The 18486-nt window shown below is 38.4% G+C and overlaps 1 protein-coding gene across 1 annotated transcript in view; it reads right to left on the minus strand.

Annotated features, from left to right (window-relative positions):
• METAP1 (methionyl aminopeptidase 1) overlaps positions 1-18486 on the minus strand; it is a 68072-nt gene that overhangs the window by 20076 nt on the left and 29510 nt on the right. Inside the window, exons 2-5 of the mRNA XM_021008376.2 lie at positions 13899-13950; positions 4743-4855; positions 3251-3311; positions 206-297 (exon numbers count right to left, since the gene is read on the minus strand). Coding sequence (XP_020864035.1) covers positions 206-297; positions 3251-3311; positions 4743-4855; positions 13899-13950 — 318 coding nt within the window. The remainder of the gene's footprint in view (positions 1-205; positions 298-3250; positions 3312-4742; positions 4856-13898; positions 13951-18486) is intronic.

Here is an 18486-nt window from a genome sequence, read left to right on the forward strand (position 1 = left end):
AAATAACAAGCTATCTAGTAGGCTAGGGAAGAACAGATACATCAAACATTATATGGTATTCTCAATTAATATCTTTTGCCTTACTGCATTAGGAGCCAATCTTACAATGCAACTCCTGATCCTTCATCAAACTACAAAAGAGCTCACTTCCTACATTATTGCTTCAACATATCAAAACCAACAAAAAAGGAAAGAAAACTCTTACCCTACACACTAACCGCATGCCTTCTAAATCTTCCGAGGAAAGGATTTTTATTTGAGAAGTACCTTTGAGAGCCTGTTCAGATTCAGACATTCCTAAAAAGAAAAAGAAAACCAACACAGAACTGGAAGGAGAGCAGACATGTAGTGACTGACACAGCACAGCCACTGGTGACAGCACAATGAAATCTCATTCATTTAGAGGCTACAATCTGGTGAGAAGCTAGATTGGCTTTTCATTCTTTGCATGTGAAAAAGAGGGCTGCCCTCAGCAAGTTAATTATCTAAATGGGATTAAAGCTAGAAATAACCAATAAGCCAATATGTTTTTAGGTATTCTTTAGCCCCAACCATCACGCCCAGCTTCAGTTCAAGTTACTCTCATAAGAACAAAACAACTCTCTTCAGTAGTATTTTAAGTACTCTGACTTTGTAAAGTCCTACTATATTTTAAAGCCATCTCTGATGACTTCTTGTAACTAATCTTCTTGGCCCACATTTGCACAGATACCAGTACATAATAATTTGTTTTTTGAAAAGTGTGCACTCAACCACACATCCATCCAACAGCATTTTCCCACTTTTCTTCAGCAAGGTGTAAGGAAAAGTCTTAAATGATATATGGCTACAGTGTAAAAATTAATGCAACATCACATTTCTGACCCTTACCATAATAGCGATGCTATTCCACATTCATTCATTTGCAAAAACTCAATTCTTCTTAAAGTGAAATTATTAAGGTGTTTTTTTTAAAGGCAATTGGGGTTAAGTGACTTGCCCAGGGCCACACAGCTAGTAAGTGTCAAGTGTTTGGTCTGAGGCCGGATTTGAACTCAGGTACTCCTGACTTCAGGGCCCGTGCTCTACTCGCTGTGCCACCTAGCTACCCCCAAGCAAAGTTTATTTATAAAGACTGTCTTACCAATTTAAGTGCCACCCATCATGTTTTCAAAGGACTGAAAACAGTGGAGAAAACCCTGTCATTAAACATTTAGGTGCAATTTTGAAGTAACTAAGAAAGAACTTTCCAAGTCCTAGTCTCTCCTAGTTTAACTGGTACCACCTAGTATCCCAAAGGGACTGCCTGTCCCTGAGTACATGCACACCTTTTAATCCTTACAGTGAACACAAAAACAATAGAAAGCAACAGCTGCTTTGGGAACAGAAGTCACAGCCCTGCTCATTCATCAGAGCTGCTCAAGCTGATTTGTTTGATCCTGACCTCCTCCCACTCTGAACTTCGTCTACCTGGGCTCACAGCCCTCACTGGCTTTTCAGATGGGGTCACTTTGCCCTCACCCCCTTATGTCAACAAGCCCCTTCCATTCAACCCACTGTTGGGTTCCTGTTCAGACTAAGCCCTTGATTCTGGCCCCTCCTTTGGACCTGGGTCTCATTTGGAGCTCACACTGTGTATGGTAAAACAAACTATTTCTTTAATAAAGGTCATTCTTAAGGCATCAAAAAAAAGCACACCTATTTTTATTTACTTATTTCCTTATTCTCTGGAAATAGTTATCCCTTCCACATCATGAGGGTTAGAGGTATGGCACCCCTGCGATCTGGAAAATCCATGTACAATTTTTTGACCCTCCCTTCATACCAGAGAATTTTTTTCTTTTAGGGGGTATTTATAGTACCTTATTGCAAAATATGGGTTAAATATTTGGTCACAGGCTCTGTGTCATCTGCAGCATCTGCAAAACTCCCCCAAACTTCCCATTTAATTTCTTATGCCAACCCACAATATATTAAAACCACAATAGGGAAAGTCATGATGTGAAAGGGATAACTATATTTTAAAGGCTGAAATAAAATGCAAGCTCCCTGAGAGCAGCAACAGGTTGGTTTGTTTTGGGAAGGGGCTTTCTTTGTATCCCTAGAGCTCAGCACAGTGCCTGACACACAGTAGGGGCTTAATAAATATTTGCTGGCTGTTTGCTGATTGACAATAGTCTAGAATTTGAAATAATCCAAAACACAGCTGAGGTTTATAGGGTCTAAAGATTGAAGTCACTTTGGAGTGAACATTCCTAACTTTTGTCCCCCCCAATATGGACCCCTCTGGCAGTCTGGCAAAGCCTATGGACTCCTCATAATAATGTTTCCTTAAAAAATGAAACAAAAAACAGGATGACAAAGGAAATCAATTATGTTGAAATATAGTTACAAAAAGAAATGGTCACAGCTTCAGGAAAAGAACCTCTGCTGTAGAGGTCATCCAATCAAACACTCTCACACTACTGAAAGAAAATTGAGTGTCACAGAGGTTAGGTGGTTTGTCCAGGTTCACACAAATACTATCAGACTTTCTCTTATATCACACAGCCTACTCTATGATGCTGGGTACAAATGTACTAGTTGTACAATCACATTTTTAAACTGAAAGATTTTTCCCAGATCCTATAATGAGAATTATGAGGAGGAGGAGGAGGTAGAGAGACTAGAAAATGCTGATTTTCAGTTCTTAATTCTAAAATAAAATGGTGCTCTTGTTGATAATAGGATACATTAAAAGAGATAATGGTAGGGACAAAGTATTGCCTTAAAAAAAGAGGGGAACAAAAAAAATCCTAATTCAGGGAGAAAAAATATCAGAAACACAAATGGAAGAAACTATAAACTTAACACTCCTAACTTTAAATGTGAATGAATTAAACAATCCAACAAAAATAAAGAGAATAACAGATTGACTAAGGAAACAAAACCCCAAAATCTACAGCTTACAAGAAACATACCTAAAAAGCAAAGACAGATGCAGAATAAAAAGGAGAGGCTAGAACAAAATTTATTCTGCACCAGGCAAATCCAAAAAAGTATAACTTGCAATCGTGCTATCAGGCAAAGCAAAAATAAAAATTTACACTATAGAGATAAACAAGGAGTTTATAAAATGAAATAGTGAATTGCCGAATTGAATTAGGCAATGAAATTTGTATATTTCTGAGATTAGTACATAATAAACCACAAGCAAAGTAAATCCCTGTTGTTACTGGCAGCCACCAAATATACAGACCAAATAAACAGTAAGATACGTAAGTGAAATTACCTAAAGGATGGTCAGCATAGTCAGGTCTCTGAATATAACTTGGCACTGGTCTAGTTGGCATCTAAAAAACAAAGTGCAGAGCAGAAACAAGTTTAAAGTGCAGTAAGTATTCATTATTTGAATCAGCCATTACTGAAGAAAAAATAAACCTGTTCATTCCAAAATTTTATTTAATACATCATTACTACTTGGTTGTGATGCCAAATTTCTCTTTCCTAATACTGACAATTTAAATTGTAAAGGAAAGAGGGAAATAATAATAATAACAACAACAATAATAATAACAATTCTTTATATTATGCTTGAAGGCTTGCAAAACATTTTGGGAGCAAAAGGAGTTTTTTTTTTTTGAAGAGCAAACCAAAAAAAAAAAAAAGTGAGGGGGAGGAAAAGGAAATGCAGACACATACCAAAAGACCAAAAGAGAATTTTATGTGAAACTCCATTTCACACTGCTTCCTTTTTAAAAAAGTAAATAATAAATTCTACACATTACTATGTAAACTGTCCTGCTTGTCTATTGCAAAGCACTTTACTCACAACAACTTTACAAGTCCTGTCACTCCCATAAGGCTCTAAGTGACAGGCTGAATACCCTGCCCGGTCTGAGGCAGACCCTACCATCTGCCTACAGGTCCATTTCTCTAGCTCTTACTCCATACTGCCAAGAAGCAATATTGACAAATAAAAAAAGCACAGACAGAACTGTTCAATGCAACACACACAAAAATTCTGTCCTCTATCTCTTCAGAATAAGGAAAAGAAAAAAATATTATTTTCTTTGGGAATTTGCTATCCTATGCCTTTTAAATCCCTCATTATGCTACTGTGTTTGCAAACAAGACAGGACTAATGATAAAACCAGCAAGTCTTTTAAAATTAGTATTTCGATAATCATCTGGTTTGTCATAGAAAACGGAATCACTTGAGAAAAACTGAACAGAAAATGAAAATGCTAATATTTCATTTCAAAGTTCTAGCACATCTAACTGCTGTCCAAGGGGAAAAAAAACTATTTTAAGAGGTACCATGAAACAATAAAAATAACAAGGTTACTGAATTTTTGTCTTTTTTAATGTTTAAAAAACTTACTATTAATGGATGGTTCACAGGGATGAGGGTAGCAGGAAGGATACAGTTAGAAATGTAAATGTTAAAAAGATCAGTAAGTTAATTTAAGAAAGTAGTAAGGTAATCGCTGGATTTTTTTCCTTCCTCTTTCAAACATTTAAAAAAAATTTTTTGTTAATAAGGGATGGTCTTCTGGAAGGAGAAGGATACATGGGGGAAACCAAGCAATGTAAAAACAAGAGACATCTGTAAGATATATGTATTTTTAAAGTGCTAAGACAATTGAAGTAGGCCCCTCAAAAAAATTTGGAGGGGAGCACAAGTTTAGGAAGTTAATTCAGTCTTGCAAAACAGAACTCTGAAATTTTTCACTTAACATGTAGTTGTTACTTAAAATTAAAATTAAAATTTATTTACTCACCAGTGGATAATGTGGTCTAAGTTTACCAGTGTATCGATAACCTGACCAAGGATCTGTGTTAATATCCCCTTCCACAGTCCAAGAAGAAACTTCATGTTTCGCTTTTTCATCTTCTAGAAAAAGAAATATTTAAAGAATTTTTAAAGAAATTAAAATATTTAAAGAAAAAGAAATGTTTAAACTAAACATTTAAATATTTAAATTTTGTACATTTAAAATACACAAAAATGTAAACACTTCTTTTCAGTGATACAAGCTATCAATAATAAGGCAAAAAACTTAAGAACCAACAGACACAAACAAGAAAAATAGAGCAAATCTGTCTACTACATCACTAGCCTCCAATATTCCCCCTAGACTGGCGGAAATAGCTTCTAAGCCCAAGTTAGACTTCTGAAAACAATATTACAATTTTCTCTCCAATGGTTCAATGTAACCAGTTCCCAATAATGTCCCATTATTGCCATGTGTTGTATTGTCATGCATGAGTACCACATATACTTGCTTCTATTATTTCTATTTATACCAAGCTTATTTTAGAAGGTTACTGGGTACCAAGAAATGATGGATGAGGATGCAAAGCAAAATAAATATAAATAAGAGCTGCATTTTATAATGACTAAGTTGAACTTTGAGTAATGGAAATATTTATAACAAAGCTTGAAGCACATCAAAACATACCCCTCTGTCCCCAGAAGAAAGGTGAGCAGCCAGTAGGACAGAACACTGATATACTCACTCACTACTAGACATGGTTTTTGTATCAGATATTTTTGTTTAATTGTTTCATGTTGTAAGTAGGAATGGTTCAACTCCAGAGGTAGGTGTGGAAAATGAACATGACATAAAAGAAAAAGACACCAATAAAATACACAACGCACACACGTAAAAGCTTATTTTAAAACTTCAGATTATAAGGCAAAACCTTCCTAACTAATAGATGTAGCTGGTATTCACCATGAATTCTAGACTGACTAAAAGCTCAGATTCCTAACTTTTCCAAAAAACAAAAACAGAACGGAAGATCTGCCCTAGGTTTATCCAAGTGACTTTCAATACACCTGAAACACTGAAAATATTAACCAGCCATTACTACTGTGCTCTGTTCTCAGAACTGACTGTTCAAATTCATACAAATAGGACAAAGAGTACAGCACAGACAAAAAATGGAGCAAGCAGTTTTGAAGCATCTAGTATGTACCAAGTATGTCGTAAGCACAGTGAAAAGAGGGTCCCTGCTCTCAAGGAGCTCAGGAGTCTAATGGCAGAGAGGAAAGATCCTACAAGAACAATTCTGTAAAAACACAGGGTAACTGGAGGTCATCTCAGAGGGAAGCCACTAAGATTAAGGAAGACTGAGAAAGTCTTCTTGCAGAAGGTGGGTTTTGCTGTTAAACTGTGTCTAACTTTTGAACCAGCAATACTGCTACTTGATATGTACCCCAAAGAGAGCAAATAAAGAGGAAAAGGACTTGTAGGTACAAAAATATTTATAGCAGGCCTTTTGGTAGTGGCAAAGAATTGGAAACTAAAGGGACGTCCATCAAACGGGGAATGGCTGAACAAGTAAGTTATGGTATGTGAACGTGATGGAATACTATTGTGCTTTAAGAAATGATGAAGGGGATGGTTTCAGAAAAACCTGGGAAGACTTACACGAACTGATGCAAAGTGAAGTGAGCAGAAACAGGAGAACAATTGATACAAGTGATAGAAATCTTAAGGGAATCAACTCTGATCAACACAATGACCCTCCGCAATTCCAAAGGGCTTATGATGAAACATGCTATCATCACTTCCACATAGAGAGCCAATGTATTCAGAATACAGACGGAAGCATATTTCTTCTCTTTTTCTTGCCTTTGTTTTTTGAAACATGGCTAATATGGAAATTTGTTCTGTATAATTGTTTATTTGTAACATGTTTTGTTTTTCTTTTCTTCTTAATGGGTAGGGAAACAGAAGGGGAGGAAGAGAATCTGGAATGGAAAATAAAATAAAGTTGAATTTTTTTTTTTAAAAGGAGGTAGGGTTTTAGATGGGACTTGAAGGAAGCCAGGGAAGGCAAGAGGCAGAGATAAGGAGGGAGAGCATTTTAGGCATGGGGGAATTCAGTGAAAATGTCCAGAACCAGAAGGTCTTCTGTGGAGAGGCCAGTTTCACTAGACTGCAGAGGGTGCAGGGTATAAGAAGTCTAGAAATCCAACCTAATCCAAAATATTTTTATTAACCACCTACTTTGTGACAGACACAGTGCCAGGTGCCAATGATACAATGAATAAAAAGAAAGTCTCTGCCCTAAAGGAGCTTACAATCTAAAGGAGAAGACATGACACAAAAGTAGGTAGGAAGGGAGAATGGGGAATGTGGGAAATGTAGGAAAGGGTCAGGTTATGAAGGGATTTAAAACCTAAAGAGAAGATTTTTACACTTGATTCTGTGGGTAACTGGGAGCCATCTGGCACTGATTCAGTCAATGGACAGAATTCTGCACTTTAGGAAGATCACTTTGACAGCTGAGTGGAGGATGAACTAGAGTAGGGAAGACTTGTGACAGAGAGACAGACCAACCAACAGGCAACAGCAAAGAATCTCCCCTCCCCCCAAAAAAAACCTCTAACAGATAAATATGGTAAGTGTTAGCTATTAATTCTAAATAGTTAGTAGATACCAACATGTAACAACACTCACTCTCTCAAGAAGTACACATTCTGAAACAAAGTACAGCAATGTCAAAACACACCAGCCAAGCAAAGAGAACTAAAGATTGCAGTTATCTGAATGGGATGCTTAGGAAACTAGCCAGAGTTCCCCCCTCCCCCCGAGTGACCAGACAACCACCTCCTCCCCTCTCCCACTGGGATAAATCTCTCCATTCCCATAATCCTCATGCTACTGGGGGCCAGCACCTATTTAGAAAGTTAAGAACTGATTCAAGATGCAGAATGAGGCACCATTTTTCAGACATGGGCAATGTAGGCACTGGTCTTGCTTGACTATGGATATTTGCTACAAAGGTTTCCCTTTTATGTTTTTCTTTTTTTTTTCTTTTAAATTGAGGAGGAACAAAAAAGTACATGCTTGGTAATTAAAAAACAAAATAAGTTAAGACAAAAATAGTTTTGTACCTACACAAGAAAAGCTCAATTTTTCTATCAACTGATACACTTATATACGTTGGTATGGAACACAGAAGGCAAAACTGTAGAATTGGAACATCATCTCATATATTTTTACATATGAAAATCTTGAGGTTAGAAGTGAATTAGCTTGCCAACATAAACCAACTAGTTGACGGTAAAGCTGGGATTAGAACCCAAATGTCTTGAGTACCAGTCCTATACCCTTTAGGCATGGGGGAATTCAGTGAAAATGTCCAGAACCAGAGGGTCTTCTGTGGAGAGACCAGGTTCATTAGACTGCAGAGGGTGCAGGGTATAAGAAGTCTAGAAAAGTCCCAGAGGGCATATTCTGAGTCCAGAACAATTAAAAGAAACAAAAAAAAAGCGAAGAACAACCAACCATGAAGCAATACTGAAAGGACAAAGGTTATTATTAAACTGCATTATACTACTCAGTTTCTGACTCTCTATTCTAAAAACAGCTGAAGACAACCACAATGAATATTAACTGACAACAATCAGACTGTTATTTTCCCCCAAACATGAGCTCTAAACACTACATGCTGCCAGCAGGGCCAAACCACAGAGGAAAAAGAGATTGAGATGCAGACAACTTGGATGCCCGCTTCAACTGTAAATGGCAGGAAGCAATTCTAATCCAAAACATGAGTCTCAAGAGTAATTTTTTTACCTGAAAGCAAGGACAGAATAACAATAGGATATGGGTTTCTGCATTTAATATATTTCTGAGTTTAAAAAAAAAGAGTATAAAAGATTCCTGGGCTTCCAGCTGGTTCTGCACTTCCACAATCTGTTCCCCACCCCCCAAGTCCATTTTCCAAGAAGAATCTACCAACATACTTGTTGGAAAAAAAAAATAATCAAGCAATCAAAAGCAATCTATACAAGCAAGACTAACGTGTAGCAGGTTCTATTGAGTTTTTTGGGTATTTACACTTGGGAAGTTTTTGGGAAATTGATGGTTCCAATGGGTTTGCTTCTACACTGTATCATACAGGCATTCCAGGACAACATGCAAACACATACAGCTCATTTGCTCTGCACCCTCAATGATCTAGACTGTTAAATCTGAATGAAAATTAGAGTCAATTAACTCCATACAAAAAGGTCTTTTAATAGATTCCCAGAGAACAAGGAGAGGTGGAAAACTGGGGGGGGGGGGACACACGGGACCAAATTAACCTGATGAAATCAGTGAGCTTAAGAAGAGGTAGGTGGGCACAGAGAATAAAGCACTTGCCCTGGAGTCACGAAAGCCTAAGTGAAAAAACTGCCTCAGGCACTTACTGGCTAGGTGGTCTAAGCAAGTCACTTAACCTCTCTCAAGCCTCAGTTTTCTCTTCTGGGGAAAAAAAAAGAATAGCGATAGTGCCTACCTCACAGATTGTTAGGACATGAGATAGCATGCAAAGTACTTCACAAATCATACAGTGTTATATAAATACTAGTTACTATTTTTGCCTTTGTACATAGTGGGCACTTAATGGCAGCTGGATGGTGCAGTGGATAAAGTGCCAGGCCTGGAAGTCAGGAAGTCTCATCTTCCTGAATTCAAATCTGGCCTAATGAGGATTCTAACTAGCTGTGTGACCCTGGGCAAACTACTTAACCCTGCTTGCCTGTTTCCTCATCTGTAAAATGAGCTGGAAAAGGAAATGGCAAACCACTGTAGCATTTCTGCCGAGAAAACCCCAGATGGGGTCATGTAGAGTCATACACAATTGAAATGACTGGCCCACACACAGAGAAGGCCATCCATGGAAAGGTACAGGGATAGGGGCAGCTAGGTGGCAAAGTGGATAGAGCACCTGCCCTGGAGTCAGGAGGACGTGAATTCAAATCTGTCCTCAGACACATAACATTCACTAGCTGTGTGACTCTTGGCAAGTCACTTAACTCCAATTGCCCCACCAAAAAAAGAAAAAATTGAAATGACTGAACAACAAAAAGGCATTTAATAAATGCTTATCAAATAACTGAGCAATATCTTTCAAGCATGTTATTAGATAAAAATCCTCACTGAGGTTTCTGCTTACTTGAAAGGCATAAAAAAATGGCCAGTTCTTACATATCTAAGAATATCTAGTAGGTTCAACACTGGAATACCCCTACAATTCTGGGAAAGGTCAAGACAACTTTGTCTTATCTCACAATCTTAGGTCTTATCCAATAACAGCTCTGTCTGGATTGGATCATTCAGCCCACTAGCCTGGGTTTTCCTGAACAACAACAATATTCAAAGTCATTTCCTGACATTAAAATGGAATAACAGTGAAGCTGAAGCCTTCAGCCCATCAAACACTGTTATGTTTGGATACCCAGGATCCCAGCTATGGCGTTAAGAAGGCACCACAAAGAGCATCTGGTCAAACGTCTTTAATTTTACTTTAATTTAGGAAACTGAGGACCAGAGGTTAAATGACTTGCCCAAGGCAACACAAGCAGTAAATGACACAGACGAAATTTTACTGGGGTCCTCTGACTCCAGAGAACATTATATGCAGGATGTTTTGAAAAGGTAGGAGAAATACTTGAAAGGAAGTACAGAAGAAAGACTGCTAAAGTACTAAAAAATAAATGCTTTATATTTTTAACAAGACAGTTCTGAATACTTAAAAAAAAGCATTCATCCAGTACTTCCTCTTTGAATTTTAAGAGAGAGAAGAAAGACACTGAGTATGTCAATGGCATAACTACAGTGTTTTGAAAGAAGACTGTGCATTTGAAATTGGGAGTATTACCTCTGGCAGACTCAGTGAAAATGACATGCTGCCTTAAAGAATTATGAGAGGGCAAAGGGAATGAGGCGATTGATGATGATGAAGCTAGTGTCTACAAAACACTTACTTGGTTTGCAAAGTGCTTTACCAACATTATCTCATTTTATCCTCACAACAACCCAGAGGGGTAGGTCCTATCATTATTCCTACTTTATCAATGACGCAGGCAACAGTTAAAAATAACAAGCTCAGAGTCACACAGCTAGTAAATGTCTGTGCTGGATCTGAACTCAAGGCCCAGCACTCTATCCACTGTGCCACCTACCTGCCTATGCAGGTCTACCATCACACATCTATCTATATATTTACATTCACTTAGTTAAGGGCTTGTGGATAGACTTTTTCTTTGCTGCAGTGTCTAAAAATAAGGAGGAGGCAAAAAGCCAGCTCAGCATTTTCTTCATTCTACATTAGAAGCAGCCTGGCACAGTGGAAAAAAGTTGGCTCCAGAGTCAGATACCTGGGTTCAAATCTCACTACTAATGCCCATTATTTTGATGACATTGGGGAAGAAACTGAACCTCCCTAAGCTCTGACTATGTAAAGTCTGTGAAGTGAGAGGGCCGGAACAGACAGCCTTGAAGGCTCCTTCCAACTCAAGATCTTTTACCAGTCAACCAAGAAGCTTTCACTGAGAGTTCTGATACGCGGCAGGCGCCGCACTGCACTGGGGACACAAAGAGACAATAAAAGCAGCTTTCATAATGGCAGTGATGACACATATGTGAACTGGTACATGCAGGGTACGTACGGAATCAAGGCAACGTCATCTTGGAAAGGAAGCGCCAGCAGCAGAGAGGGAAGACAGACCATGAAAAGCTTCCTAGAGAAAGTAGCACTCAAGTTGAACTCTGAAAGAAAGCAGGGACTCTCAGATGCCAAGGAGGAAGGAGGGCACTCCGAGCCAGTTCAGCTACCCGGAGCATCACAGGTGAGGAACAGCAAGTAGGCCAGGATGCCAAGACCCAAGAAAATGGGAAGGGAACCATGTTTAAGAAGGCTGAAAAGACAGATTGGGCTTAGGCTCTGAAGGAGCTTTAAATACCCCACAGAGGAATTTCTATTTGATCCTACAGGTACTAGGGAGCCAATGAAGCTTAATGAGCAGAGAGGTCTTCAAACCTGCCCTTGGGAAAATCTCTTTGGCAGCTAGCTAGGTGGAGAATGGAAAGGGGAGAACAAAAACTAGAAGCACAGAGACTATGGCAATAGTCCAGGCAGGAAGTAATGGAGGGACCAGTGCTAGGGTACTGATTATAGGAACAGAGAAGGTATACAAGAGATATTGTGAGGGAAGAAATGACAAGAACTGGTAACTGATTGGAAATGTGGGCTAAAGAAAGAGGAGTCTAAGATGATACCCAGGTGGCAAAATGGATTTTACTCAGTGTCATTAGAGAAGCTCTGCCCATTAAAAATACAACAAAAACAAAGACAAACAGAAAACAACTTGTTTCAAGCTGACTACTGAATTCACCAACAGAAGTTAAGGTACATTTTAGCAGCAAACCAAACCTGATCAGAATCAGCCAACTCCTGCCAAAGCGATCAAGGGGCAGATGGATATTTTGTCTAACAGGTATGAAATGATGAGGCTTGAGATGAAATAAAGGCCTCTCAGCAACCATCACAACTGTAAATAGTGGCAGCTCTCCACACACAGACTATGAAACCGCCATGGATTGAGCTGATGTTCTAAAAGTGGTCATGGCTTGTGCTTAATCACCCCCCATTCTTTTATCCACATCTCCTTGCACTGATTGACACAGCATCTCAGATTGGGAAACTAGAGGGACAAGCACAGTCTACACTGATGGCTGCAGAATCAGCTTACCAGGGTCAGCCTGACTCTCTGTAACTTAGTATCACAATGCCCTGCCAGGGCATTAAAGATCGCTTACAATGGATAAGTTCAGATGAAAGAAAATGAAATGCGGCTGGCTAAAGACGTCTAATGCTTTCTGCTACACCTTGGCTACAAGATACATATTTTTTTGGTTAAAAAAAAAGAAAAAAGAAAAAGTTCCAAAAAGGAGGGGCATTACTCTGCTATTGCCCAATGGATTATACCCATCCATGGTGGGAATAATAAATGGGGCCACCGTTCCAAAGTAGGTGCCTACTGTGTGAAGGATGTCTGAACTGTTTCATGGCGTAAGAAAGAAATACAACTATTCCATGAAAAACAAAGATAAAGAAGCTTGCGTAGACTGAGGCACAGGCAAGTAAACAGCAGCAGCAGAACAGTGGACACCGTGACTACAATAACACCAGAACAATCTTAAAGACACCAGGACACTGTCATCTTGACTTCACAAGACAGAGAGTGTCATGCACACCTATTAACTCAGAAGTGGCAGACTACAGGTGAGGAATGAGACAGACACTGGCACACATGGCTCATGTTTTATTTTGTTTAGCTGTATTTCTTTGAAGTGACAGGGATAGAAAAAGACATTTGTGTTAAAAAAATGAGCTGTAAGACTGAACAAAGTGGGGGAGAGAAGCTGCCCACCCTCATTTGTGTATATAAGTACAGGACGAGGAGTACTTTACAAAAGAATATCCAACTCCTTATTTTCACAAATTTCTAATGGAAACAGGAAGTGTCCTTCAATTATAAATGGAGGTGACAAACCACAGTAGTATTGTCAGCAGGCCTGTGATTTGTGTCTCCAATAGGAATCACAAACAGCTTTACATCACATATTATACAGACATAGTATCTCAGACATTGTTTATGCTCATCATTTAGGAATCACTGAAGTTATTAGATTGGTCCTGTGGTTGGTCACAGTCTTTTTGTCTATAGAGACACTTGTGTGACGTCACTGGTGATTCCTTGGACTACCAAGGGGTCCATGACACAAACATGGTTCTAAGAACCCCTGATAGTGAACTGTATGGTCTGCAAAGCACTGTGTACACATTACTCATTTTTAAGTAAAGAGCAACACATCCTACAAATCTTAGCTCAGATGCATTATGAAAATAATACCAAGTACATTCCTTTTAGTAAAGCAAGAGATTTTTTTTCCCTGTGGTGTGAAAACCCAACCCAATTCAACCCAACACCAAGCACTTACTACACAGTCAGGCACTCTGCTAGGTATTGGGGATCCAAAGACAAAATGAAAATCCAAAGCCTCTGCCCTCAAGGAGCTTACACTTTAGGGACTGAAATTCTAAATAGAATGCTTATGATAGCAGAAGAGAGATGTAATTTTACTTACTTGCTTTCTTGTGTAGTAACTTGTGAGTGGCCCAGCTTCCCTTAAAACACTCCTAAAATTGCAAATATTATAAAAGTTAGTGTTGTGCCTTCCTTAGTAGAAATATACTGAAATTTTGGGGAATGAGAAAAGCTCTGCTTGCTTACATGGCCTAACAGACCATGAATAATGGTGGCTTCTCTTGGTAAAATCTTAGGGAAAAAAACAAACATTCATGACATCTGTTCAAATATTCACTTCAAAAAGCAGATTAAGCTTAAACCACTGGTAAAAACACAGTGTTCAAAGAGGTCTAGGTCATATTACTGAATACTTTTTAGTACAGTTTCATTCTTTTCACATCTCCTTATTATAAGTACAATCATTTTTCAAATTATAATAATGGTTTTACATAACACCAAAGAGAAACAGGTGAATTGTGAAAAGCTCATTTAATGTGAAATACAAATGGTTTACAATTTATTTCACTATATTTTTGTACAGACTTTCCTTCAAAGAGCTCAACACCATACAAGTAACTCAAATTGTAGCAAGAGCTTTCATGTGAATATAAACAGATACTTCATTTTCAAACACCCAAAGGTCACGAAAAGATCAAAGGAAAGGCAACTAACTCAAATCAGTCACCAACTGAGCCATTAGTGAACACCTGCCACGTGACTGTTAAAGCTGAGACACTCTACTCAGTTCTGGGGATACAGTGTCAAAAATGAAAATGGCCTCTCAAGGATCCAACACCTTACTGGAGGAGACATAAATGAGAAAAAATAAGAGAGATGAACAGGAAAGAGGAATGATCACACTACTTAACTGATGTTAGACTTAACTATATCAGAATACCATCAAGGAGCCTGGAAACCCCATTCTAGGCCTGGCTGTGTCTCTCATTAATAATTAGCTGTGTTACTGTGGACAAGTGTCTTGATTCCTCAGGACCTCAGCTTCCTTTCTTATCTGTAAAACTAAGGATATTACCTGCCCTGTCTCACAGTATTCCTTGGAGAATCAAATGACCATGATGTGATGATGGTAAGTGATATATGCTAAACCACTGTGAAAACTATGGCCTATTATTTTAGTATTGTTTAATTCAGTCCAACAAATATTTATCAAACACCTATTATGTGGAATGCATTCTGCTAGGAAATGAGAATTTCTTTTGGGCAGTGAGGTTTTATACCCATGATTCCATCTGTATGAAACAGTGATGTGTAGAAACTCCTACTATAGGTACCTATCAGCAAAACAACTTTAACACATATAGTGTTAAGAGAGCTACCTGAGGCAATGAGAAGTCAAGTGGCTTGCCCACTCACACAAAGTCAGTTTGGGTCAGAGGGTAAGACTTGAACTTAGATCTCATAACTTTAAGGCCTGACCTCTATCCACTACGTCACACTATTGGGGGACAGAGATACAAAGTTCAACAAGCCATTCCCTACATGGAGTTTACAGTACAAATTTCTTATTTGTTTTTTTTTTTTTATCATCACCACTATTAAATTTAAATGTAACAAAAATCAAGAAAAGAAAAAATGAAAAAGGCAAATGTGTTGGCTATTTTAATGTGGAAAAGGTGATGTGGTCATTCTCAGGGATATTTGTAGAAAAGGTCCCATATTGAGAGCCAGGTTGAGCTAAACAGATGACTTACTTCTAGAACTAAGAACCTCCCAGTTCTAGGAGTCTATGACTCTTCAATAAAGATGCTTTTAAAAATACTGGCAGATTTTTAATATGACCAAATCTGCTGCTATTTCCTGGTACTGTCTTTTCCCAGGAAATAAAAATATAAAAAGTAATTGACAAAATCATGTATGCAAAACCAAAAACAACATACATACAACAGTGCATTTAAGCAAAACAAAGTTATATAATCAAGCTTTTTTCCCTTTACAATAAATGCTCTTTTCTTTCCCCCCTCCCCAATTATTTTTCTCTTTCTCACCTCTATCTGAACACTTTATAAGTGAGGAACTTGTTTAAGAGAAATGGAAAATACTACTTTAGGCAGGTTAAAATAAGGTTATGCAGTTCTGTTCTCATTTTCCTCTTTGTAGTTTTTCATAAGGTGGAAAAGAAAAGCAAGTTTTCCCTGCTTTTTCAATTTACAACAGGGTGCAAGCATTCTTTAAATTCTTACCCAAATTCTGCTGCTATGAATTAGACAGAGATACTTGCTATGAAGCAGCCATCAAAAGAGGAGATAACGGCTTACTCACAAATATGACATACAGTGATTATGATGGGGCAAACCTCAGGGCCTCAGGCAACTCTCCAAGAAAAGAAACTGCATAGAAGGCTTTGGTGAAGGGAGTTGAGTTCTGTACATCAATGCAATCAGGTGCCATCCCTTTCCCTATGAGTCTAAATATATTTTAGAATGGTCTCCCCTCCGTGTACACTAGTAAAAACAGAAATGGGGTGTCACTGCATAAAATGTATGTATTTTAATCTTTCTGAATAATCTATAAAGGGGCACTGGAATGCCATAAGATATGGATGACACTGACAGTCAAATCAAGAAGAATTTATTAAGCACCTACCACGTGTCAAGCACTGTGCTAAGGCTACAAAGAAAGGCAAAAACAGTAGAGTTATATATAGCATGAGCTCCAGGAGCTCACAGTCTAATGGGAAGACAGCACACAACTATATGGGGAGACACATTTGGATAAACTGGAAAGAATCTCACAGGGAAGGCATTAGTACTAAGGGAAAGGCATAATCCATAGCTTGTTTGTGATTTATGTGTAAAACTGTGCTTAAAAGATTATACACACTATATCACCTTAAGTAAAACTCCCAAATCCATAACACATAATGTCATTTTGTTCTTCCACAAAAATCGCACTGTATTCAAAAGGAATTGATTGTAACAAAAAATTTATTAACAACTTTCTCAATTATTTCTTTTTTTTCCAGTTATTTCTTGAAAAATAAACCAGGAAAGCACTGACAAATCTAACATAATCTTGAGACAGTTCACCACTCTTTTCTTTCTTTCTTTCTTTCTTTTTAAGTTAAGTGACTTGCCCAGAGTCAGACAGCTAGTGAGTGTTATGAGGCCAGATTTGAACTCAGGTCCTCCTGACTCCAGGTCTGGTGCTCTATCCACTGTGTCACCTAGCTACCCCTTATCATCCTTTTCTAATGCTCTCCCAGCACACATAAATATCCTTGCTAAAATGGCCATCTAAATCTGAATACTATGCTCTAAACAGGATTTGATTTAGGCAGAATTCAGGGCTATTAATTTCCTTTCTATGCCTCCTCTTTTAATCCAGTCATGAATCACAACAACAATCTAAGTTAACTCATACTGAGCTTGTAGTCCACTAAAAGCCTAGATCTTCAGGAAAATTGATATCTAGGCATAGACAGGTCACAACTAATAACCTATGCTGTTCTCTTTCTAAGCCAAGTATATGACTTTATATTTATTTCTATGAAATCTTCATCTTATTTTATGCGGTCCAATGTTCTAGCCTGTTGAGATTATTTTGGATCCTGATCTGGTCCTCCAAAATGTGGTCCTTAACTAAGAAATACACTATTTTAAACTTTATAGACCGTCAATAATTATTTATTGATAATCTCAAAGCTGATTCTTAGCATCACCTGCTAGTTTGTCACTATCACTGGGAAGCAGAATGGAAAAGCACAGTTCTGTAGGTCATATTGTATTTTACTGTTTCCTCTCTCAGATGAGAGGAAACTGCTTAAGGGCATTGTGGCTCCTCAGCTAACTGACAACAATAATAAGTTTATATGGTACTTAAGTTTGGGACATACTTTACAAATATTATCTCATTACAACCTTATGAGGTAGATGCTATTACAGTCCCCATTTTATAGATGAGGAAACTGAGGCAGAAAGAAGCTAAGTCACTTGCCCAACGTGAAGAGGCTAGCAAGTGTCAGATTTGTCATATTTGAACTCAGGTCTTCTTTACTCCAGGCAAAGCGCTTGACCCCTTATGTGCCTCATTGGTGAGGTTTTAACTCACAAAGCAGGAAATCAAAAACTGTTTGGGGATTATGGGAAAATTAAATAAAGACTGCTAATTTCATAATGTCAGGTGGATTTCATGAATTTTGCCTCAGAACAGAAAGGTCAGTTAGTGATCACCAAGAGATTGTTTTTTCACTACTCCAGTGTCTTAAAGCAAACAAAAACAAAGCGGTGAAGGAACTGAGATAAGAAGCAATCAGGAGAATCAGCCAACAACACAAAGTTCACATGCTTTGCTGGGGAGCCTGCTGACTGGCTGGGTGAGCTCCTTTCACCTCCAGCCTTCCACAGTCAGCTAGAGAGCTCGAGAGCTTGAGAGCTTGAGAGCTGCTCTCTTACTGCCCTCTCTGGTTTCAAAGGGAATCAGGTAAAGCTGGGCTTTGCATCTGTTCTTGCTCTAAGAACAGATTTGGAGCGGACTGGGCAGCCTGGAATCCTGATTAGTGAGGAGCTGGCTGGGTGGGTCTATACTGCCCAAGGGGCTAACCTGGAGTTTTGCCTTGAGGCCTGCTTGGCTTGGAGACTGGGCTGAGAGGTGATCCAACAATGTAGAATCCTGCGGTCTATATTACA

This window comes from Phascolarctos cinereus, unplaced genomic scaffold, assembly GCF_003287225.1.
Source record: "Phascolarctos cinereus isolate Bilbo 61053 unplaced genomic scaffold, phaCin_HiC Scaffold_9;HRSCAF=440, whole genome shotgun sequence".
Classification (NCBI taxonomy): Eukaryota; Metazoa; Chordata; class Mammalia; order Diprotodontia; family Phascolarctidae; genus Phascolarctos; species Phascolarctos cinereus.